Here is a 26221-nt window from a genome sequence, read left to right as displayed (position 1 = left end):
CAAAATTCTCCCATCAAAATAGTTAATTAAGAAAGAAAATCAAATTTTTCTTAATCTTACACTGAAGGATAATTTTTTCCCTGAAAAAATCCAACTTAATTATGAAAATGAATCCATGAATTTTATGAGGACAAGTGGATAATATTAGAAATGAGCATAGCAAATGAAAAACCGACTACAGAATTCATGTTTAACATACTACAACAAAAGAGAAGGAAGAGTGCATCTAGAGCACTCACTGGTGAGTGCACTGGTGAGCACTTATGAGAGATACATAATGACTTAGTAAGTTTAGATAAAATAAAAATGAGATATATCAGTTTTGCTACTTAATGGTTTGTAAAGTCTTGTCATTGTTTGTATCTTTTTGGAGTCCCAGGCAATGCAGTGCAAAAGGACTTGGGACATCTGAATCTTTTCTCCTCAACAATACTTCTTTACTAAGACTTAGGGCTGGATCACTTGATTTGTTTATTCATTATTTTCAAAGAACCTAAAAGAGTTAAGGGCTCTTATCACAGTAAAATTGATATTTTTTTAGTACCTTGCTTTCTCAGATTAATTTGAAAATTCTAGTTGTTTCCTACAGTACAAAATCTGCTTATCAGGAATATCTAAGTTGAAAAATATACACACATTGCGGGACGATGGTGATGAGGTGAATAGGCTGATAGGGAAACATGAAGTTACATTCAAGAATAAGGCAGTAATGATTCAACTACTTTCTTCTAGCAGATAGAATCTGCTTTTTTTTTTTTTTTTTTTCTCAATTGCAAAAATGGAGACTGTCTTACAGCAGATACAATGCCATCGAATTACAATCAGTTAAGTCATTACATGTACATTCCTCTTTTTTTTTTTTTTTTTTTTTTTTAATTTGCTTTCTTCTTTCTGCTTCTTTTGTGACTCAGTCATTTGATAACAAAAAGCATTAAGGTCAAGCAGCTGCAGAAACTCCACAGTTTCAGGAGCAGAAAGAACTATCATGTTCTATTAGCGTCATAGATGTGGCCAGTGTGACGAGTCAGAGTATTACAAAGATACATGTAGGTCATCAGTAAAAAGTGGTATCATAAGAAAAAAAAGTTACACGAAAGACAGGCCATACTTAGTTACTCCCATTTTGTTCTGTCACCCTAATTAATTTACATATTGATGACAGGGAATTCCAGACATGACAAATGCAGACTACATTTTAATTACTTGAAAGTACCTATGATTGACAACAGTTTAATCCATCAACTAAAAACAAAGCAACAAAACAAAACAAAAACAAAACAAACAAAAAACAAACAAACAACCACTTCTGTTATGTGTCTACAGTTATTCAATATAGATTTCTTATAGTGCCATAATAGCCTATCAGTTTCTGTATTTGGAATTTTCAATGCCTCCTTTTGATGAAATAAGCATCAGCCAATTTTCTTTTTTCTTTTTTTTTTTTTTTTTTAGGGGGTGGTGGGGTGGGGGATGACGGTGGGAAATAAATCCAACATTTTATTAAAACAAATAAAAAACATCAACTAATTGTTTTGTCTTTGTATGACTTTATTACTTGTATAAGCTTGGAATTAGATTAAAAAAGAATATGCATATATAAATGTATATAACTTAACTCATGTATTGTATCAGTGAATAAAAATAGATAGCATCTCAATTAAATAAATTCATTGTTACAGACTTGAACAGAAATCATAATAAGGATAGAATACTGCCACAGTTTGGCTAGATAATACAGTTGCAGATAATAGATGATTTTATCCATTCTATCCATCTTAGAAAAGCTGCAGAAGAGTCACTGAGCATCTTCAAGGTCAAATGTAAACTTGACATCATATTGCTTATACCTCAATGTCAGAAAATAATCTGACATCATAGCTATAAATTTATTAGGGTGAATAAAAACTAATATGGTATTTGCATTTTGAAAGCAATATGGAAACATCAATTCCTTAATCCTCAAAATAACCTATGAAGAGTGAAGTAAAACACAGTAGAGCAAATCATAAAAATTAAAAAAGAATAGCTGAACTAGATTAAAATTTTTCCATGTGCTGTCCATAAAGAAACACTAAGAATTTGTTACAGACCAAAACAGGAAAAAAAGAAACTGGATGGCTGTAAGAATTCCAAATATCTTGGGATCTCCTATGAATGAAAAAAAAAAAAAAAAAAACAAAAAAACAAACAAACAAAAAACAAACAAACAAACAAAAAAACACTTTTCATTTTTCAATAGTTTTTCACTTGTGAAAGTGACTAAAATAAATAATATTAAAATGGACATTGCTGTTCATGACCTTTTCTAACGTCACGACCAGACATATTTTTTGAGTGAGAGTAGGTATGAAGTTCACCCAATAAGTGACGTGAGATCCCATAAGATAACAGAACTAGTATATTTCCACCTGATTCAAAAGACACAGATTTTTTATTTTATTTTATTCTAATTCTGTCATAGGTTCAATATTAGGGGAGGGCTAATTTTATTGTATTCCAAATCCATTTTACACTGAATTTTCCAATGTCTGAGACATGGAATGTCTCCCGTTCTCCTGCTGTCTTAGGTAAAACCAACACCACTACATCCTCAGTCAATTCTAAAGCTTAAAGGATGGATGATTATCATTATGTTCCCCTCTTGCCTCCCCCTTTCTTCTCTCCCAGCCTTGGTTATTATCATATTGTCTAACAGACTCCTAGGATAGACCTATAGTGATGGAAATGGTAATACCATTGTCCTTAAGAAGGAGAGAAGAAAATTTCTGTATTCCTTACAGACAACATTAGTCACTAGACACCTATTTACAGAGTCAAAATAAATGTCAAGATTGATACAGTTCCTGAAGCATGTTGGATTTGATACAAACACGGATACTAATTATCAGCAAAGGTGATAGTCAGATCAATGGCTACTACTTAGAAGGTTTGTTTTGAAGAGTATTTACAGATGATTGTGACCATGATACAGTGAATTTAAGTTTTAACTTCCTACTCTCCAGCAAGTGTGATGATTGCAAAGCGCACTATAGCATAAGACATTTTCAAAAGTTATGTATGCATATAAAAGCCCAGTGGTAAATTTTAATTTTATTTTTAGTTCTCAGCAAATATATTTTATTTTTCTGGTTGGTGGGAGCTATCCCCTTTAAATGAGTGATTCATAAGTTTTCTGCATGAGGTCTTTACTGTAGGTGCAATAGATGATCAAAGCACAGCACTCAAGACTATGCTATGACAACATTAACATGCAAGGGGTATGCAAGAAGCAAAGAAGCATTCCAGTATCCCCTCTCCCTTCCTCTCTTCTCCCTTCCTCTCTTCTCCCTTCCCCTCCTATCCCCTCCCCTCCCCTCCTCCATATTCCAATACTAAATGCTTTTGTTTGCAGTAGATGAGACTGAAACCTGATTTCTCTTGTCATATCATCCCTTTCTGTAATACTTACCTTTGCTTTCAGTAGAATAGGCTTCCCAGTAATCGTGACTGGGTCAGTCCTAGTGAATGTTTTACTGAAATCAAACTTTAGGACAAGGAAACAGACATTCTTTTTTTTTTTTCCCCCATTGTTCTGAAATAAATTCTCTGGTTATATTTCTCTAACGTGATAAGGGGAAAGGAGGAAGGATATTCAATCTAAGAGATGCAGTTGTTAACATATACTCCAGTTTAAACAGCTGCCTCACTCTTAATTAAAGTACTGTAATATTTTCTGGTTGAAACCTTCTATATGTTTTATATATTTAATAGATCTGCTAAGGCTCTTTGGTCAGAGCTTTATATTTATGCTTTAGACTTGGGACAATAGGACTTTTATAGTTATACTAAAGAAAGAAGTTTGGCTATACATGTTGCATATTTGGCACAGACTTTAGATTACTCACAGTTTTCCTTCTAAACTGTATTGAATGATATATCTGAGTGTTAGTTACTGTGTAGTGCATTCAACATAGAAATATCTGTCAGATTTTGAAAATACTAATTTGCTAAGGTTTAAAGTAGGTTGAAATTGCAAAAAAAAAAAAAAAAAAGCAAACATAAGTAAGATGATCAAAATGAATGTTTGGTAGTTTTTGGCTTCTTAAAAAGTATGGAGCTAATTCTGATCTAACTGTCACTGAGTTAATAAGATGTGAATACATTGCATAAAATGGATGCCTGCATCTGCTTTTCCCAGTAGATGCTGTTGGGGAAGGATTCATTCCCAAATGAATCCTGTTTTGGTGACTGAGAAGACAGAGCCACTGCTTTAAGCCAGCTATTCTGTTTAGTTTCTTATTCAAATGTGTTATTTGTTATTTAATGCAAACCAAGTATTTAGTCTTTCTGCTTAACTAGCTTCAGTATGTATACTAGTTTTGCAGTAGTAGAGACTAAGTAGAATAAATCAGATAACCCGACCGGGTTAAACCACGACAACCTTTTAGATAATTTGTATGAAATTCCTTTCATGGGTATATAAAATGTGTGTAAATAGTAGTGCTTGGGAAAAGCAGAGAGAAAATACAACATATTTATGAATGAGTCTTTGCTAGAATCGAACATTCATATCCTTTATCTATGAACTTTCTTGTATTTGTTCCAGTCAAGGTATAGTTACCTTTCTCACAATTCATGCTTTTAATGATTCAGAAGTTGAACAATATATGTCTCATTATTTTATAACTGAGTTTAAACATCAATATATAAGGGCAATGGTTCAACTGCAGAACCCACATCCACATCCCTATTATAAGGGAATGAGATATGAATAAGTATTAGGGAGGGATAACAGCTTTACGATTAGGTGTGAGAAGTCATTTAGTATGAAATTGTCTTAGCATCTTTTCCTTCAATGTATGAATTTGTTTCAGAATTCTGCTAGATTATTCAATGAGAGTAGAGTGACTTGCTTCTGGTGTAATTTTAAGAACAAGTGGCTATTAACTTTCCTAAATGAACAATAGTTCTCATTCTGTTCCTTTCTGATGTTCATTTCTGAACAACATTTTCTTCTTAATTATAAGTGGAATGGAAGTGGTACAATAAAGCATTTACTTGCATAATATTAAATGATCTACAGAGTGAGCAGCTATATCTACTCTTTATGCTCCCCAAAAACAAAAACAAAAACTATTTCAATAAGAAAGAAGTTCTAGCTACTATTTTGGGGGCAGAATTGTATTTCAATGCTGAGTGAGTAGAAAATGAAGAATACCATAGTTAAAAGACTTTTTTCTTAGTATAATACTAATATAAAATATTAAGACAGGTACATTAAAGGGAAACGTCTTTGTCCACTGAATGTTTACTGTAGATGACTACTGACTTTCTGACTTTATGGGATCTTCATAGTAGTGAAAGGACTCAGCATGAAAATTGATGGTGGATGCCACTGATTGCCATTTTGTTATATATATTTTATGTTGGTATAGGTCAGATTTCCCTCACTTAGTATTTGGACTGCTGCTTTTTTATTTCAACATTGATTTTTATTTAACTTAAATTTACTTTTCAAAGCAATTTTATTACAGCATAAATTAGAAAAGATATATCCTTGTTCACTCTGTATGCACAGGTCCACTGATTTATTCTGTAAATAAAACAACATAAAACTTTATGACACCTGTTGTAATTGCTTTAGGTCTGACGTCAAAGGCCAGTGACAATGACCATTTTTCTTTGAATCATACTTTTGAGGTGCTCTATAAAACAGGTATTAAAATTAATTTCTAGATTGCTGTGGTGCTCAGTGACTTTTTTTTAAAGGTCAGAAACTCCTGGTTTCTGGCAAATTTTCTCGACCTAAAATCACTGCTGAATTATTTCTTTTATATGTCTGCTGCAATTAGGGGAATTCCTGAAATTTTTAGAAAGATCCCTTATGATACACCTTCCAAAAAAATCCATTACTTATTTTCTTCAAAGCTTCAGGTACTTCGTTGTTCTAAGACAGCAAAATAGCAGTCATAGTAGATCTTTTCTAGGAGAACACAGAAAGATAAAATGAAAAGGCAAATCTAACAATGCACTTACTCTAATGGCCACTTTCAAAAAGGTATGTTTTCTTACAGTATTCTTTCTTACTGTTTTGTTTTCTTTCCTACTAATATATTGTGAAATCAGCTGTTTGCCTTTCCATTGAGTCTCATTTTTATCAGGTGTGAAGATTTAAAACTACTTTTGTCATGCCTCAGCATAGTCTCAGCATTCCTCTTTAACTAGTAACTAATATTCCATAAAATAAAATAAGATCCATAGATACAGCCTCATATTTTTGTACGAACAAGAAAACAAACAAACAAAACAACAAAATCATAAACCCCAACTCCTACATTTTATCTTAGGAAACTTTCTTCATAGGCCATGTGATTCTTAAATTGAGGAGGAACACATCTACACAACTGACTGCAACACTAATTTATGGAAGTACATGGATGAATTGCAGGGAGACATGACAGTTTATTTTTTCCTTACTTTTGGTGACTTGCTTGACACCATTTAAATACTTTCATGCCCAGGGGTAGGAAACAGGACCAAGTCTCTCAAAACTATGGTCATCCTGTGAAGGATAGATTGAGCAGATCAGATTCCTAGATAAATTTCTTCCAAATAGAAATGGTATGTCTTGACCACTCATTTATGAGCCAATTCCCAGAGAATTTATAAAAGAAGGCCTAAGCAGAAGGGAAAAAAAAAAAATCAGAGCACTAGGAGCCCACATGTACTGTCTGCATATAGAATAACATTCACTTGGTACTCTACTATAACCATATAGAGGTGTGTACCATATATGGTATCCAGCAACTGAAGTTGAAGCAGTAAGTAGGTGACACATTGCAGCAACTGGAACTAAAAACCAAGTTCCAAGGATGCTATGAGGAAAAAAAAAACATGCATACCTAGGCCCTCTTTCAAAGGTGCATTGTCCTAATTTTCAGAAATCAATTAGGCATTTATGTGCATGTTGAAACATAGATAAATTCTAGGAAAAAAAAAATGCAACATTTAAACATAGCATATTTTAAGAAACTATTTCCAAATCATCATCATAATCTTTTTGAATCTTAGCCTTCATTTCTGACCTGTTCTACCACATTTTCTGAAGTTTGTTGTGAGATTTCGAGTCATATCTGAATACGTCTCCTATACGTACTTACGTACCTTGCACAGCTTTTTCTTCCAATCTAGCCTTGTTAGCTTTCTTCAAAGAATGATTTATTCAAGGTATAAAAAGTGTTACTTTCATATGTGAGAATTATACTACAATATTGTTCTCCTAGGAGTCATAAACAGATCAGAGTCCAGTTTGTGCTACGAAAAAAGAAATATGAACCTCACAGGGACTTTTAATCACAATAACCTGGTGCTGAATTGAAGATCCATTTTGTATCACATCCCACTGGGCTAACAAAAGTCTGTTTGTTTACAGTAGTTTAATTAAAACTTTTAGCAGAAAAAAGGGATACTGAAGGTGCTGCCCAGCTTTCCATTAAACTTGGTCTTACTCCAGAGAAAAGCTGTATGTGCTTTCAAATCATAACATTGTTGCATAGTTTCAAAACATCTAAATATGTTTCAAAAAACATCTAAATAGTTTCAAAACTTCTAAATATGTTTCAGTGATCCAATATTGTTAGGAAATACCCTTACAGAACTTGAAATAATTTTATTCTGCACATTATTCTGTGGATTTCGAGAAAAGTGTAATTTTAACTCTGATGCAGTCTTACTTTTCTATCAATGGCTTCAGACTCAGATCTGCACTGGTATGTTTGTTTAATTACAACAGAAATTAGTGAAGCCACTATTAACTTCATTACTCTGCACCAATTTAAACAGAATAGCTACCCAGAAAACAATGACAAAAACAGACAAAATACTGTTCACAATGTCACTCCATGTAACAGGCTGCTGAGATTTTTTCAATGAAAAATAATCTGAGATGGCATGAAGTGCAGTTAAGAGAGATTAATCTTACCTCTCTGTACGCCTTTTGGAATTTGGGGTAAGGGGTAAGACTTAAGTGAAAAAGCTTTTGATCTTGCTTATAACTGTCTAAGGCGTTCTGCTGACTATGGACAACAGGATAATTGGCTTTGAGACAATATTCTACACTCCTTGACTTTTCCCAAACTTTTTTTGGTTATGAAGATTGGACAGCTTTTATATTCAGTAGGTAGGGCAGATGATTTCTGATTCATTCTAGTATTGCATATGTTGGAGTGACAACCATAGTGGATTGGAGATCCTGAATGGAGGGAAAAAGTTTGTCTCTCAGAAAGACACTGGTCATTGTTATGAACTACTTTAGTGGCAATGATATAGTGGGAATGATTTTGCTTTAAATCACACTTACTGCTGAAGAGGTACTTCAAAAACAATTCCATTCAGAAAGGGAATGTTCCCAACCTGTGTTAAGACCACAAACTTGGACAGAATGCATTTCACGCTGAAGTATGCACATTAGATACTATTTGCTAAACTTTTCAGTACTTGACCTGTTCTGTCATTGATCAAAAACTGTTAGGTGTATAATTAGATATATGTGTGGAAACCATCATGACATGCTTTCATGTCAGACAACTGAGATCTGAAATTTTCACTGATATAATCACAGCTGCGTAAGACTGAATATGTTTGAATGTATATGGCATCACTTGCTCCAGCCTTTTGTTGTCAGAAACTTAAAATCTGTATTATACAAGTCACTGGCAAGCAAAGTTTATCTCAGTTCCTAATATCGTGATTGTTCTATCTTGCTACTTAAACTGCTTTTATATTCTCTTGCATAAAAATCCTAAATTGTTTCTTCAACCCTATTATCTGAGAATACTTACGAGATATCAGAGGATAAGAGAGCGCAGAAAAATCTTAAAGATCTTGAAGAGATATTAAAAAGTATAGATACTTATGAACAAAGATCATAAGGACTACACAGTAGTGTACAAACCAAATCCAACAATCCATCTAACAATGACAACAATAGATTCAACAGGGATTGAGTTAACTGTAATAATTTAAATATTTAGTAAGAGCAGTCAAAATTGGAAGTTTCACAGTTACACTTAAAATATTTATCTGGATGCTTTAAAGTTTGAATTTTTTGATTTTTAGATTTTTTTTTTTCCAGTTGTGAATTTTGGACAGAAAATTACTTCATCTACTCTTATATTATATTATCACTTGCTTAATGTGACTAATTCTTATGAAACTATCATACATAATCTAGTAACATTCAAAATCATTACCTGTTAGTACAGATTCCAAATTTGTACTGTCTTTATAAAATCAAGCGCAGCTAACGATTGATTTCTGTCATTGTGATAAACTGTCTCTGATGTGAAGAGACTTCAGAAGACTTCAAATCCATGTTACATAGAAACTACTGATATTAACTGAAAAACAATTATATACTACTTGAAGTACTCCTGATAACATTATGAATAATACAAAGATAATGCAACGACCTGAATGAAAGAATTTAATGAAATTAAAAGCTTAATTAGGATTCTAAATTTCTAAACAAATTCTAGTCTATTTTTCTTATACAGAAACTAGTGTCAAAATAAAACAGTAGAACAGATTACATATTTGCACTTGTGAACAAATCCATCAGATCTATTGTTCATAATAAGATAGGACACAGTAAGTTCTTGCATCACGGTCATTTTGATTTTAAAATGCATCTTAGAAAAAAAAAATCCTTGCTATCTGCCAAAGATATACCTATCTGCCAAAATATAAAATGTATGCATTTTTTTAGAGATTTCATTAAAAAAAAAAAATTCTGTTCAAATCTAGCATTCTTCCCAGATTTAGTATTCATTCCATTCCTCACAACACTCTGTAATTACCATTCTCTGAGATCTTCACATAAACGAACATGTTCCTTTGCAGAACATTTTCAAGATAGGTAATACATTTAAACTATTATCATAAATACTGAAAATGTTCTGAAGGTTACCCTAAGTGTGCTACCTGAAAACATTATGGCTTTAAAATGCATAAAATCTATTGAGAGCTCAATAGAAATCAATCATCTGAAAAGAAGCAAACAAACTCAGTAAAAAATATTCAATATTATCACCAGATTAGTTCTTTAATTTCCCAAGACAAACAAGACTATGACTTTTACCAAGCAAAATATGTTGTTGTCAGTGTTGCCCTCCTTTCTTTCCTATTTTTAATTAATTCCACTTATTCTTCTATATTTATCAAATGAAAATATGACAAAGAGGCTATTTTACCTTCAAAATAACTTCTCCGAGAAGTGAGGGAACAGAAATGTTCCTATCCACTCTTTTACAGCATTCTTACAATTTAATCTCAGTCCAGTCTGATAATCCAGTATCAGAAGTGCTTGCATTCAGAGATTCTGATTTTGCTAACACAGAATTCTTAATGCTTAAAATATAGCACCTTAGTTTCTTAAAACTTATATCGACAGAAATGTTTTTTTCTAAGCAAACCTTTCATTTATATTGACTAGTGTCCAAGGTTTTTAGGAAATCTGTTGGAGCCTGAGAGAACTCTCCTATTCTTCTTTTAATAACTAAAACAAAATATCTATTTTTTTCTTTTAATTCTTAAAAACCTATTCTTCTTTTAATTACTACTGTTACTAATAACAAGCAAGTCAGCCCAATTCAGAATAAAGCTCTTACAGAATTTGAAAATCAGATGAATAATGCAGAGGACCCAGCACTGGTAAAGAAATACATATCTGCAAAGAGAAAACCAAGCAGAACATGCATCAATACGATGAAAAAAAGTACATGTAGGAATAAAGAATGCAAACCTCAAAGCCTTAAGGACACTTATAATGGAAAACAACAATTCTGAAAAAGATATAAAAAGAGAAAAAGTGGACAGAGGAAAGTGGTAAAGAATCAGTTACGCCTGGAGTTTTCATTGTGACACAGACAAAGGTGTTAACAAAATCCTTTGAAGGCATATATGGAAACAGGGCATATAAAGAAACTTCCTCTGTGTTTAAGTGATATAAGTGTCACTGAAATTCTACACCACAATACAAAAAAGATGTCAGAAAAGATGGACAAAGCCAGGAAAGCAAAGTTACCTGCAACATAGTTTTAACACAAAGAGTACTATACAGCTTTTAGATTACATGTGGATTGATGCTATACACTAAACAGTATTGATGAGTCATCTCATTTCTTTATGAATTTAATCAAACAGTGAGTATGGTTTTATAAAAAACCCACAGAAAACTGGTGTTCTACTGTTTTCTGTAGCTTTTAAAAATAAACTAGAATTCTATCATGGAAAAACACGGTGACCTAGACATAGTGCCAGCTGCATTTCAAATTTATATCTGAAGTATAAATAGCCAGGTAAATAACATTAGCTTTCAGTTTAAACAAAAAAGACCTATTTATTAACAAGAAATATTCAACATATTCCACTGAACTGACTTTTTCATGGATTTTTGGTGATTTTGGAGAAACAAATAGATAAAGTACATGTATATGTACTTTTATATTATTCACTTTTACACTAAAATGATTATCAGGATGATATATTTATTCCCCTAACCATTCTTAATACTTAAATTAAACCACTGTAAGTCCCATTTTTATTAGTCTTGTCCATCATAAAAGAAGCTACAGTAATAACTTCAACAGATCCACAGAGTTTTGATATAAATAAATCAGTAACAGAATAAGGTCTTGGCTATATATTAAACACTACCTGTATTTAATCCTTGCTGGTTAATAATTTAGTATTTGCAAACTGTTGAAGTTTTCATGCTCCAAAAACATTATTTCCTCTAGCAAGAGCATAAAATGACCAGAATTAAGTGTCGGATTGCTTCTCCATTTTTAAAACTAAGTGTGTACTGATTGGGTCATTACAACTTATTTTTTTTTTTTTTTTTTTTTTTTTTAAATATATTGTTGTGGTTTAACCCATCTGGAAGCTAAACACCACACAGCTGTTCACTCACCCTTCTCCCTCCCTCTCTGAGATGGGGGAGAGAAATGGGAAAGTAAAGCCTATGAGTTGAGATAACGACAGTTTATCAAGACAGGAAAATAACAATAATAATAATAGTATTAGTACTAATAATGTGTACAAAACAAATGATGCACAATGCAATTGCTCCCCACCTGCTGACTGATGACCCCAAGGAGCTGCTGGCCCCCCCATCCTGGCTAGCCACCGCTATCTATTTAGCATGACATCAGAGGGTATGGAATCAGAGGGTTTGGCCAGTTTGGGTCAGCTGTTCTGAATCTGTCCCCTCCCAGCTCTTGCTGCACCCCTAGTCTGCCTGCTGGCAGGACAGAGCGAGGAACTGAAAAGTCCTTGGCTTGGTGTAAGCACTGCTCTGCAACAAGTAAAACATCAGCATGTTATCAGCACTCTTCTCATCCTAATCCAAAACATAGCACCCTACCAGCTACTAGGAAGAAAATTAACTCTCTCCTAACTGAAACCAGAACATATACAATTTTAAAACAAGCAAACACAGAGATAATTTATCATCCTAATTTTATTGATGTCATATTTGGGCAAAGTCATTGTGTTATTCAAACTTATGAAAACACTCCTGTCATCATCTTGCAGAACACTCAGATGCCAGTACCTTCCCACATAGCTTCCCTTGCTTATGGCAGGGTTGGAGAAAGGTTTTGAGAATCATAAGTCAGCCATCGCTGAAGGCATTACAGTTACAAAAGAGGTAATGAAATAGGATAGTGACAGTAAATTTAGAAAGTACCAGAGCAGGTTGTATTTGAAGCGGCTTAAGGTTACAATATTGCAAGGAACTTTCCCAGGTGTGTGAGTTCCTCTTTGTTTCTAAACCCTGAAATGCTCAGGAGTAATGTAAGGGCTAACGAAAGATGCTCAAGAAAAAGATATGTTTATGCTGTCAGTCATCACAAATGAGAATGTGTCTTCCAAAAACCAAAACAGAGTTTAAATAATACATTCTACGGCTCCAGGATGCTAGAGTATACTTCCAGTATAGTCCAGTATACTTCCAGTATAGTCCAGTATACTTCAATAGAATTATATAATTTTGACAGTGTTGTTAAATAAAGATAAAAGAAAAAAAATAAAAATAAAAGTAATCACAGTAAATATTTTTAGTCTACTACTACATTCCCTCGTCTGTATTCATCTCAAATGCAATGATTACAACCAGTATGATTTTAGCTCTGAGCTCTTGAAGGAGGGCCCAGCTAAAACTAAGGACCCACTACACCAATGTACAGTTACAAACACTACTTGTCCTGAGGTCTTTACGGTCTGATAAAAACACAACAGTGCTATCAACAGCTCTGATTCAAGAAATACCAAAAAAAAACAAAACAAACAAAAAACAAACAAACAAACAAAAAAAAAACAAACAGTAGCTGGCATTAACATGTTTTTAGAGTCTAGCTACTAAAAGGGAACACAGAAGTGCCCTGTCTTGTTATGGAAGGCAAAAGAACATAGCTTATCTGGTGCCAACAAATCATGAGAAATAAATAAATGAAACTGATCACTTGCTTATATAAAATAGCACCTATATTGCCAGCTTTCAGTAAAATAAATTTTGTCTGAACTTTCTTACATAACACAGGTGAATAATAGCTACAGTTTCTACCACACTAATGGGAAATTAACATTAAGAGCACTCTCCTCATCTTAGGAGCACAGAAGCATTTTTATTACAGAACCAAATCATTTTCTGATTATTTTAACTTCACTTATAACAGCTGATTTTCATTGTACACTTACGAACAGATATTGTAAGAAAACTCATATAATGTGAAAATAGCCTAATATACTCGTCGCATATCGGAAAAGCTGTTCTAAATATGTTCTCTTCCATTTCTTCTTTCCCTTCTCCTAGCATTTCTGTTGGGACAGAGTCCTATTTAGATTAACTTCGTGTAAGGGTTTGTCCTTCATTAAAAAACCCTCAAGAAACTATTCTGAAATTTTCGAAGGTTTGAGATATGTAAATATCAAATTTAACATAGTCAGATGATGAGTGCAGCAGTCTATTACAATCTTGTTCCAACTGATGCATAAACTAGAATTTGCCACACTCCGTCATTCATTACACTCCATTAAATCATTCAATTAGAACGTAAACTTTAAAATAGCTTGAGTCTGTGAGGCAAGCACAACATATTTATTTCTCCTTTTCATCAGAATCAAAGCACAATTATTGTTTGAACTTAGAAGATATTCTGCAAATGCAGAAAACTTTGACTTTTTTTTTCTTACTATAATGGTCTCATTATTTCCATTATGAAAAATCAGATTAAAAAAAATCTGAAGTTTCAATAGCTTGTTGGGATTTTTGTTTGTTTGATTGTGAGTTTTTATTGGTTTGTTTGCTTGTTTTCAATTAATGCAAGCTAAGATTTTGGGTGAGATGCCACAGCATATTTGTAGTGTATTCATTTTTCAGGGAAGAATCAAAAAAAAGATGTTATTGGGTGCTTAGAGGGGAACAGGTGCAGTGTGTAAACTTTAGTAAACAGCTGAGAATTCACACAAAACAGAAATACCTTATAAAGGTCCCCCACAATTTAGGACATTTCACCTGGAACTTATAGATAACTACATGACACAAATGCCTATGAATTCTAGCTTCAATACTTCTAGTGTTCACAGAGCAAACTGGAAATACAGTTAAACATTTTTATTCTCTTCTACTACATGCAGTGAAACATTCAATGAATTTTATCTTTGTACTGTGGCAAAATGTCTAGCCCAATTACGAAAATTTATTCCAGCACAAATACATTACTTTATAATATATCCCAGCTAGCATTGGTTCACTAGCACTTGTAAATTTTGAATATTCAAAAGCTGTTGGAAGATGCATAAAAGGAAGGAAGGAGCACACTTGAAGTACATTCAATCTTAAATATTTTAGGTTCCCACACTAAATTAAATTTACCAATAGAATACGAACTTTTTTTTTTTTCTGTAGAAGTTAACGTATCCAATGTCAGTTCACTTTCAAATATTTTGTGTATCTCAGAAAGGTCATGTGACCTTCATCTTAGAAATGCCTATTTCTGTTCTTTGTCTGTAGAGAAAAACACCAACTCAAATATAGATGTTTGCTTCGCATCTGTTTTGGTGAGATGAATCTTACTTCCATATACTTAGTAGGAAAGGAGTATGTTGGAGGTTTGCTGTAGGGCAGAAGTAAATATTTTATTTAAACAAATAAAGTGTTTTACTGATATTTCCACACCTGCTACATTCTGTCTATGTATATAACATAGCACCTTACAGAAATAAATGAAATGACAAAATCATCCTGAATGATCAATAACTAGTAAAACAATCTAGTCAAAAACTCCATTCTCCAGGTGACTATTCAATTCTCCCATGACTACTGAAGCTCATACCCAACTCCCTTGACTCCTCTCATTGCATCAAAAATAAATAAATAAATAAATAAATACTATCAAAATAAATAAATAAAAATAATAATAATAAAAAAAAAAACAACCACAAAGCCAACCAACTAACAAACCAAACAAAAATCTCCATAAAGGTGTCTATAAAGGTTTTCAGTGAAAAGGAACTCACTGTAAAACTGAAAACACCTAAGTGTAAAAGACAAAAGATCATTTGTCGTAGCCTGACAAAAATTGACTTCCAAAATTAGGATGAATAAATACAGCTTAATATTCTAGACAATTTGAGGACAGATGCTGATCCTTTGCTACTTGCTTTGCATAAACATTAAGGACTTATACAATGCAGGGTTCGTTGTTTATTTGTTTTTAAACAGTTTACTTTGTTTAAAGCAATGTGAGTTTATCTTGTTTTTTTGACCAGTGCACTTACTATGACATCTTTATGGCCTTAGACTAAAATAAGATGGTTTTGAAAATCAGTGTATCAGAATTTGCAAAATCTGTTGTGATGAAAGATTCAAAATAAGATCAGTACAGGTATCCATGAAAAGGGCCACAGCAAAATCTTTTTGCACGACTTTATATAATTAATCTGTATAGAATGTTTTCTACCAAGAGTCTCACCTTTCCCTGATTGTTTCACGCAAACAATTTTTAATGGCTAAACTCTCCCATCAGAAGACCTAGGAAGATACCCAGGCTGCCCAGTCATTAACTGACACAAATCAAGTCTCACAAGTTTGTATTGCCGGGTCTTACTTTTACATCTATGCATCAATACTCACAGATTCAACCACATGCTATATGGATCGCAGATTCAATGTGAGAAGTACTTTTGAAAGAAGCAATCAACATAAACATTTTGTTAGGTAAAAGAACCAGTATCATCCTCCTTCAAAGCAGTCATTCAGTCAGTCACTCATTTTTCAAACTTCTAGGACATGTTCAGATTAACTGTATTCATACCATGGCAAAAACATTTTTTTTTTAAACTAAACTGTATTATCTGCACACATCACTGACTATAAGTATTCTAAATAGCCCTGAAACTAAGCCAGATGCATTAGCATGTAAAAAACACATTCTCCATTTCCTCTATCTTATATACACTTCTAAATAATATTTGTGAAATGGGTATAGACCTCAGATGTCCCTCCAGATCCCCCTATGCCAGTACTCTAACCTTCTCAAATGAACCCCCAAATAGCAAGGCAGTCACAATTAGGTACCAGAAAATCTGTACCACGAAATCTAGGACAGTATCCTGTCTAAGAACATTGTTTTCTTCTAGACAAAGAAAATTACAAGATTATGCATTTATGTTAAAAAAAAAAAAAAAAAAAAAAGACATCACTATGCGTCTATGCACAGTAGTTATAATAACAGTTATTTCAAAGAGTTTCATAAGGAAATGCTTGAAAAATTCATCCTAATTAATTACTCATGAGAATTAACTTGGTTATCTGAATAAACAATGCCAAGATTTACAATAAGATCTGAATATAAGCAATGAATTCTTAATTACTGGTACAAGAGTTGGCAGAAACAAACCATTTTATAGCCTTTGGACATCTTAATGTCCCACTACATGTAGCAAAAATTTACATTAAAGTCGTCTAGTAGGATACAGTAAATTAGGAATGAATAATTATTTACAACAGTGTGCAGTAGAGAAGAATTAAATGTCTGATGTAATTACAAAACAATGCTTCTTATAGGTTAATACAACATGAAAATATTTTTACTATTAATTCAGGATACACTTTCAAACAAATACTATACTAAGAAACAATAACAGCAACAACCACAAAACCAAACCAAACCAAACAAACAAAACCTCCTGTATCTATTTTCAAGGCACCTGGATGCTTTTGTTAATAGTGAAATATTAGCCAATAATACATTGCTCCTATAATAGTGCCATATATGAACTTGCAATGTGAAAGACATTGCAATATCATTGTTCTAATCAAAGACTCTGCTGAAAGAAAAAAAAAAAAAAAGACACTAGATTGATTTCTCATTGATTAAATTTCTCTGGGGGAAAAAAATAAAAATAACAAAAGACAATAGTCCAAACTGAACCAGATGGAACAAAATTGATCTAAATGGACAAAAATGAACCATTTGGATCACAATGGATCCCAAATGGTACAAGGAGTATTGGGGATTATCAGCACAGTTGGGAAATAAGTCTAAAACACAAAATGTGAATGATGAAATCCGCAATCATTATATAAAATAGTTTAATTTTCACAAGCTTTACATTTGGGAAAATTTAGAGCATGCTGTCCACCCTCTTACCACTGTGTTTTTGTGGTATGAGAATATGTGGCCTGAAGCACTAAAACATTTGTTTTCTCCTATATCCTCTAATTCTATTTGTGCTGCATTCCAGAAAGAACTGTTTAAATTTAGTGGTTATTAACTCATCAATATCCATAAAATCCAATTTAGATATAGAAGAGAAAAATTATTAGCATGACCATGACTTTCAGCACAGAAGCCTGGATTCTCTGTATTTTTTTTTTCCTTACAACATCTGCAAAGCAAAAACATGAAGTTCCTGACATTATACTGCAGTAGAAGGAAAGTCTAAAGAAGGCATGAGTCATTCACAAGCCTTTTTCAGACTTGGATAAGTACTCTAAAATTTAAATGTTGAAAAATTCAATGTATGAACAATTTAAGAGAGACCTGTAACTCAGAAGCACAGTATGCTCAGAAGGAAGAGTATAACTAATAAACTTGTCATCTGATAATTTCAAAATTTCACTGGTTTTAATAAATAAAATAAAATAAAATGTAAACATAATTTCCTTTATATTTATGTCTGTAAATGAAAGTATAAAATTTAGAAATTATTATAGAAAGGTATTATTTTTGAAGCATTTAAATTATAGAAAAGAAGTTATAAAGTCCAGTCCTTGCCCATCCCTGACCAAACACAATAGATGAACATCATGAACACAAGACATTTTTTCACAATTCAGATCCAATTATTTTACTATTTAAAAATAAAAACCCAAACAAAACACATATAAAATTCCAAACAACAGATAAAATAATAGAATAGAATTAAACCTGCAACTACAAAGTTGATACTAAATAGAGATAGACTGCTGACCAATTCTTAATGCCAGTTTAAGGAGTAAATATTTTAGATGTTGTGTATTTTTGAAATAAGGATACTAATTTTAAATTTCCAGGCAATGATTCAGAATCATGTCAGTCTAGTTCTGATACTTTTGAAGAATTCGTGTTTGTATAGCAGTCAATTTAGCATTTACCTATGGTACCTGAACACCATGTCCTCACACAGACACACACACACCACAATAGTAATTATTCTTTGCCTCTTCCCCGCATATAAAACCGGCACCAATTTCCAATGTAACTTGTATTTTATTTTTTTCACTTTAAATGGAATATATATTGCGGTTGAAAGGCAGACCACAAGAAAAAAAATTGAAATGTTGACTTTTAGACAGATGATTGCAAATGATATTTGAACATTCAGCCTTGGTAAGATCCAGCCCGTAAAGTGTAACACCTGAGTTACCTTAATGACAGTATGGATGATGTCTCAGCTGGAACAACATTGTGCTATTTTGAGAACTTTTTAGAATGTTTTAGACTGTGTTTTAGAATGAGGCATAGGCACAGGAAACAAGACACAGACACAGGATTTAAGTGTGGAATTAAAGAATTAATATGAGAGCAGATTAGAAAACTACAAAATGAGGTCCTACAGAGGACCTGACTGAAGCCCATAAGAACAGAAAGGAATAAACATCAGGGAGTAGATAAAACTGAGCTACATCTCAGTATTGGCAAAAGAAAAAATGTGTATTAACTAAGTGCAAATGGAAGAGATTGAAGTTGAAGTCCCAGTGAATTAAGGAGTGAAGAGACAGAAAAACTTTTCAACCAGACTAATGAGAGAGAAAAAAAAAAAGAAAAAAAAAAACTACTTTAATGACTGAGTTCAATAAGTTTCAAATAAAATATATGATATGTTATCTGTTAAAAAATCCCTTAAAAGCCTATGTATTCTAATTATAAAAGTCAATTACAATTTCTTAAAAAATAAAATGTGTTATTTCTTTTTCCAACAGCACAGTTCTGCTCTCAAGAAGTCCTAACAAAATTTTTTCAAATAAGAGTATTCAAGTATTCATGACCTGAAATGAAACAATTCTATTATTAGGCTTTGTTTACAATATAGTATGTGCATAAATGTTGTGTAATATCCTACTGCATTGTGTAGCAAAAAGGAAACAAAAAAAAAGACATCTGAAAGAATGTAATTATCTCTTAACCTATATTAACATAATCACCTAATCGTAGTGTTGACTGTTTCATTTCACATTAACATTTGACTCCATGTATTAAATGAACATATTAATGAACATACTCATCTTTACTTTTCCAAAGTAGCCCTGTCTAGAGATAGGACTACACATCTGAATATTTGGTGTATTTCTTTTCCTAAAACAGCCTCTTAGTCTGTATAAGACCATTCACTTGGTTGTGAAAGAATTTTCAGACAAATCCTGTTAGTTCTGAATATGGTTCACTGAGCAGCATGATCTTATCAATTAAACAAGTTGCTAATCTAGTAAATCAGAACACACAGCTGTTTTAACTTTTTAACCTAATGGAAATTCTAATGGTATCTCCTGTCAGACTCATAGAAGCCTAATACGTTTCAAACAAGAGGCTTTCCTGCTGCATTGCACTATCAGTGTATGCTGTGTAAGCTTCATACTCTTTCTGCTAACCAAGAAAATGAAGAGACGATAAAGAAAACTGTGAAAATGGAGCTTCAGACTAAACATTCTTTCATAAATAAATGTAGAATAACATTTAGTCTGTGTTCTTGAAGTTAGTTGGAACATTTTCAAGTTCCATGAATTTTCATCAGAAATGTAGTTTTTACTGTTTTATTGAATTAAATGATTTTTTTTTTTTTTTGGAAATATGCTGGGATTTCTAACACAAGGAAAAAGGAAGAGAATGCTTGATGGACTGCAAAAAGAAAATTTTGGTAGAAATCCACTCTGCTAGCATGCTGTCCAGAGAAATGGTGCATGCCAAGCGTTCAAGGCCAGGCTGGATGGTGCTTTGGGCAATCTGGTCTAGTGGAAGATGTCCCTATAATGGCAAGTTGAACTAGATGATCTTTAAAGGCCCCTTTCAAACCATTAGATGATTCTATGTTCAGATGTTTTCATTATTCTTATGTTTTAAATATAAAATATGAAACATACTTCTTACATGAGAAGGAGGCTATGTTAAAGAGAAATGTAGAACAGAAGCAGTCGTGTTCTACAGTAAAATCTAAGCCTCTTTATAGCAGGGCATTACCTCAGGTTCTTTTAGTATGAAGTTTCTCCTCAACAGTGAGAAGACTAACATCTCTAATCTGTTGGGACTGTGAAATGTTCTAATGCATACAGTACATTTGTAACATCTATGACACATTAACTTGGTCTGGAAACCCTCAAAGATCAAACTCTTCACAGAAAGAAAATATCATTTTAGATACTGTTAGCAAAGAAGGAAGAAACACTTTTTTCACTGATCTGAACATACATTTGAAGCTGCTTGAGGACACTAGAATAGCGCAGAGAAGGCTGATTGAGCAGGCAAGGCCAAGCAGAAGAAAGGGTGAGGCTTTGGACTGCCATATTACTGTCTGCCAGACAGGTACTAGAGTGTATATTCGCTTTTCAAAGAAATGCTTAAAACTGCGAGACAGAAAGCCAAATTTTCAGTGGTTTGGAAAAATACATGATGTCTGCTACTTTTTATATATGCATTAGAAAGCATCTTTATTCCTTTTTTTCATCCAGATCTTGGTGTTCGATGTGGTGATGGTAATTCATAGAAAAATATTTACGAACTATTTTAGCTTCTTCAGCTCAATATATCACTTAGCAGTTACATCATTTTTATACTTTTTGATTTGTTTTCCTTTTTGGTTCAGCAGTATTACAGGCAAGAAATAGCAGCCTAAATTTAAAAAAGGTAACTTTTAATATTAAAATACCAAATACATAATTTTATTTATTTATTTGTTTATTTTAACTCCAGGCTATAGATTAGTAAAAGCCTGAGGACCAAAACGGTACCTTTAATGTTAGACAGACCTAATTTCTTTCAACCTGAAATCCAATAATTCAATCCAGCAATTCAAATGTACAATGATCAGTTTAACAGTGATTTTTCTTATGCAGAAGTAAGAATTTATGACATGAAACCTGAGTTTAGTCAAGCCATTTTATTCAGCTGAACCTATCAACTTGCAAAATATCAGTTTAGAATTAATTCTTCATACCCATTACCATTTCAATCATACAACAGAGAAATGAAAGAAACTACCAGGAAACTAGAATTACTATTTTCCTTATGTTGCTCAAAGAGCTTGTAAGATGAAAAGCATACAAATTGGAACTGGACACATAGGCACTAAGTGGCTATTCTGTCATACCACATTTGACAACAAGCATCCTTAAGGTTCTTTGATTAAAACATGAAGCAGGTAAAATGAGCAAGGCACTTGCAAGACTTAGTTCATGAAATATTTCTTGTACAACTCAATGGTTAATCACATTTTTTCCACAAAATTAAAAAATAAAGCCTGTTACTTTTGCTGGTTATAAACATAAAATGGAAATTAATGGGCACTTTAAATAAAGACCAAATTGAGTCCGTAACTGTGGTAGTACTACAATATACCATGTAATCCTATATTTAATAAGGACAACATATCTTACCATAATTGCCACTAAGATATTACCATATCTTACCATAATTGCCACTAAACACTCTACACTAGAAATCTACCTCAAACGAACTGTAAAACTATACAGACTATCCAGACCAGCAAACTTCTAATTACTGCAGGAAAACAGGAAATGAGTTAATCAAATCATACCTGGAGAAATTGGTTGGTTTTCACATGACCCACGTCTCCAGCCTCTATCTGTGCTCTTGACAGCTTCTCTTCGGTTTCAGTTAGCCAATGATTAAAGCTCTTCATGTCAAAATGAAAAAGTCGCCACTTCTCGAAAGATTTGTCAAACCGTCTACAAGCATAAAAGGAGATGAAGTAATTATCTATTTATTGACACTTTATTTATTTACCACAGGGGAAAAAATAAAAAAAATAAAAAGTTGGATTTCTCAGATTAAATTTGTGCAACGTTGTTGGCATTCCATATTAAAAATTTGTAAAGTTGTATCAAACAGAAACATGGTAGTACTTCTGAATAGTGAAAATATTGCTAAACATATGTGTCAAAAATCAATCATCCATTTTTAATGTTTTTTGATGTTTCAAATGAATTCCATGGTCATAACATGTTTTCAGTTAACAGCTTTAAAACCTACTCTAACTCACATCACAGGTTTAACACACACAGACCACAGTGTAACTGGGTATATGCCCATATACTTAGCATGAAGAAAACACTAGTACTGCTAAAACGCTCCTAACACAACACAGTTCAGTAACTTGCTGTGGCTACCAACACTGCAAACATTCTCTGTGGGTTAACATACTGGTTTTGTGTTGTGAAAATACAACTACTTTCAGATCCCTTTTCAAAGGGAAAATAATTTAAAAGATCTGTGACACATCTGACCCACCATACCATAAAACAAAGAATGAAAATCAGTAGGCAGATTCTTGACATGCTTATTAACAAAATATAGTCCCATGACCCTATTATGATTAAAGGACTTTTCTTTTGTAGAAATATGATTTATAATATTATAATATTGCATACAGATGCAAAAGGCTACATAATTTATGAAATCTGCTTTTGTGAGAGATTCCATAGAATCTATATGCCCCAGATAATTCCAAGCATATAGTACAATTCTGCTCCAATTTTATGGAAAGAAACTTATTTTTTCTGCCTCCCCAGTGGATGCAAATGTCCATCTGTTTTTATTGCAAAGAAAAAGCAACATCCTTCAAAAGACTTTCCACTTTTAGCGTGTAAAGGGAGTATTCTCCTACTTTTATTAAACACTTTTTTTTTTTAATGGTTTTATGTGTTTCATTTCAATTTGAGTATTTGATAAAGATAGTTATGCAAAAATAAAAATGTCTGAAATACATGTATGAGTGAAAAAAAATTAAGATATTTAAAATATAATTTTGTACATTAACTTAGTATGAAAAATATTACTTCCATGTCTACCAGTATACAGTCCACTACACACAAGACCATGTACGCACTTCTGGCACTTTGGTAAATCTAATCTTTTTTTGTGCAGAGTGACTGATTAATCTTGTGGTTCAAGATCTGTTGACTCCTGTCAAGTATGAAAGACATGAAATGAAAACAGAATTTATTTTGAAGATGGCCAATGTTTAAGGAATTCAGTTATCCTACATTTTGGATTCCTGTTGACAAGATCACTAATCAGAGATTAGCTAGAATGCTTTGTTAGCAGATCATCATTAAATATACTACTGTTGTTTAGTTTAATAATCCTTCTTTGTAAGATTATAATAGGTTTTAGGGTGTACTTAAAGGATAACAATGTTTAGATGCTCTATTATTTTTCCAGGAAGTAATCTGGTTCTGTGTGGATAAACTGTAATATTCAAACAATCATTAAGAGTTTACCTCACCATATAAAAACAGGTTACTAACAAGGAACACTGGTGATATCTTCAATTGTACTGATGATTTTGGGGGGGGAGGGGAGGAGAGAAGAGGAAGACAGAAAACAGATTTTTTTTTTCTCTTGTTTATATACTCCCAACTACATTTTCACATTTTAAAAACCTGTAATACCATATAGTATGAATAACATTAATCACTTCATAACTATCTATGTATGGCTATTTACTTTCCTCATAGTAACCAATTTTGATAAATAATACGCTAAACTGAGTTGCACCAGCAATCAGAGACTTTGAACTTCCTCTTATATTTACTATAAGATAGGGAAAATATAAGGCAAATACACACTTAAAAATCTACGAGAAGAGTTTTTTTTTTATTAAACAAAACAACAAACATTCAACCATGGGAAGTAGTTGAGATAAAAGTACTCTGCCAGTTTGGTAATAAGATGGCCAAGGAGAGTGTTCCCCCTCTCATAAGAAGAAGGGAGATCTGGTAATATCAGACATGGAGAAGACTGAGGTACTCAACAACTTCTTTGCCTCAGCCTTCACTGCCAATCAGGCTTCCCACATCTCTTGTTTCTCTGAGCATGAAGAGCATCTTCATGCTCAGAGAAACAGCTGGGGGAGCAAAGTCCCTCCCACTGTAAGCAAAGAACAGGTTTGAGATCATCTGATGAAATTGAACAGGTACAAGGGGGGTGGGCTTGGTGCTATGCATTCCAGGGTCCTGAGAGAACTGATTGATGTAGGTGCCAAGTGTTTCTCCATCAGGTTTTAAAAGTCATGGCAGTCAGGTGAAATCCCTGGTGACTGGTAAAAGGAAAACATCACTCCCATTTTTAAAAAGGGTAGAAAGGAAGACCCGGGGAACTATAGACCAGTGAACTTCACTTTCTCTGCCTGGGAAGATCATGGAAAAGATCCTCCTGGAAGCCATGTCAAGGCACATGTCAGTGGATAAGGAATTGGCTTGAAAGATGTACTCAGAGAGTTGCAGTCAATGGCTCTATGTCCAGGGGAGGCTGGTGACAAGTGGAGTCCCTCAGTGCTGTTTAATATCTTTATCAATGAAATAGACAACGGGATCAAGTGCACCCTCCGTAAGTTTGCAGATGACCCCAAGCTGAGTAGTGCAGTCAATACAACAGAAGGAAGAGATGCCATCCAAAGGGACCTGGACAGGCTGGAGAAGTGGGCCCATGTGAACCTAATGAGGTTTCAACAAGACTAAGTGCAAGGTGCTGCACCTGGGTCAGGTCAATCCCAGATATGAGTACAGATTGGAAGCAGAACTCACTGAGAGCAGCCCTGCAGAGAAAGGCTTGGGAGTTCTGCTGGACAAAAAGCTTGACACGAGCCAGCAGTGTATGCTTGCATCCTAGAAGGCCAATTGCAGCCTTATCTGCATCAACAGAGGAGTGGCCAGCAGGTTGAGGGAGGTAATCGCCCCAGTCTGCTCTGTTCTTGTGAGGCCCCACTTGGAGTATTGCATCCAGGTCTGGAGCCCTCAGCACAAGAAAGATGTGGGGCTGTTAGAGCAGGTCCAGAGGAGTGCCATGGAGATGATCAGAGGGCTGAAGCACCTTGCCAATGAAAAAAGGCAGAGATGTTAGGGATGTTCAGCCTGGAGAAGGCTCCTGGGAGACCTCATTGCAGCTTTTCAGTGCTTAAAGGAGGCTTAGAAGAAGATGGAGTGCAACTTTTTGCTCAGGCAGATGGTAGGACACAGGGGAATGGTTTTAAACTAAAAGAGAGGAGATTTAGATTAGAGATTAGGAGGAAATTTTTCACTCAGAGGGTGGTGAGGCAGAATAGGTTGCCCAGAGAAGCTCTGGATGCCCCATCTGTGGAGGCGTTCAAGGCCAGGTTGAGGCCCTGGACAACCTGGTTGAGTGGGAGGCATCTCTACCCATGGCATGGGGGTTGATCTTGAAGGTCCCTTCCCACTCAAGCAGTTCTATAATTCTATGACTGCATGAACAAATGATCAGTCCTGCCATTAAAAACAATGACAAAAAGATAAAGAAAAGTGCAGCCTGGTACAAAACAATCCTTTCTAACATTCAGGATACACAGTCTTACTATCTAAAACTAAGAATCACAGAACTGTAGGGGTTGGAAGGGACCTCGAAAGATCATCGGGTCCAACCCCCCTGCCAAAGCAGGTTCCTCAGAG

The 26221-nt window shown here is 33.7% G+C and overlaps 1 protein-coding gene across 9 annotated transcripts in view; it reads right to left on the bottom strand.

The window, feature by feature from the left end:
• Positions 1-26221, bottom strand: part of DMD (dystrophin) — a 958404-nt gene that overhangs the window by 571380 nt on the left and 360803 nt on the right. For all 9 annotated transcript variants that reach the window (XM_032193124.1, XM_032193145.1, XM_032193154.1 and 6 more), the window contains one exon: positions 22333-22483. In XM_032193124.1, coding sequence (XP_032049015.1) covers positions 22333-22483 — 151 coding nt within the window. The remainder of the gene's footprint in view (positions 1-22332; positions 22484-26221) is intronic.

The sequence above is a fragment of the Aythya fuligula genome, chromosome 1, assembly GCF_009819795.1.
Source record: "Aythya fuligula isolate bAytFul2 chromosome 1, bAytFul2.pri, whole genome shotgun sequence".
Lineage (NCBI taxonomy): Eukaryota > Metazoa > Chordata > Aves > Anseriformes > Anatidae > Aythya > Aythya fuligula.
Note: the sequence above shows the minus strand (reverse complement) of the source record. Positions and strands in the feature narration are given on the sequence as shown.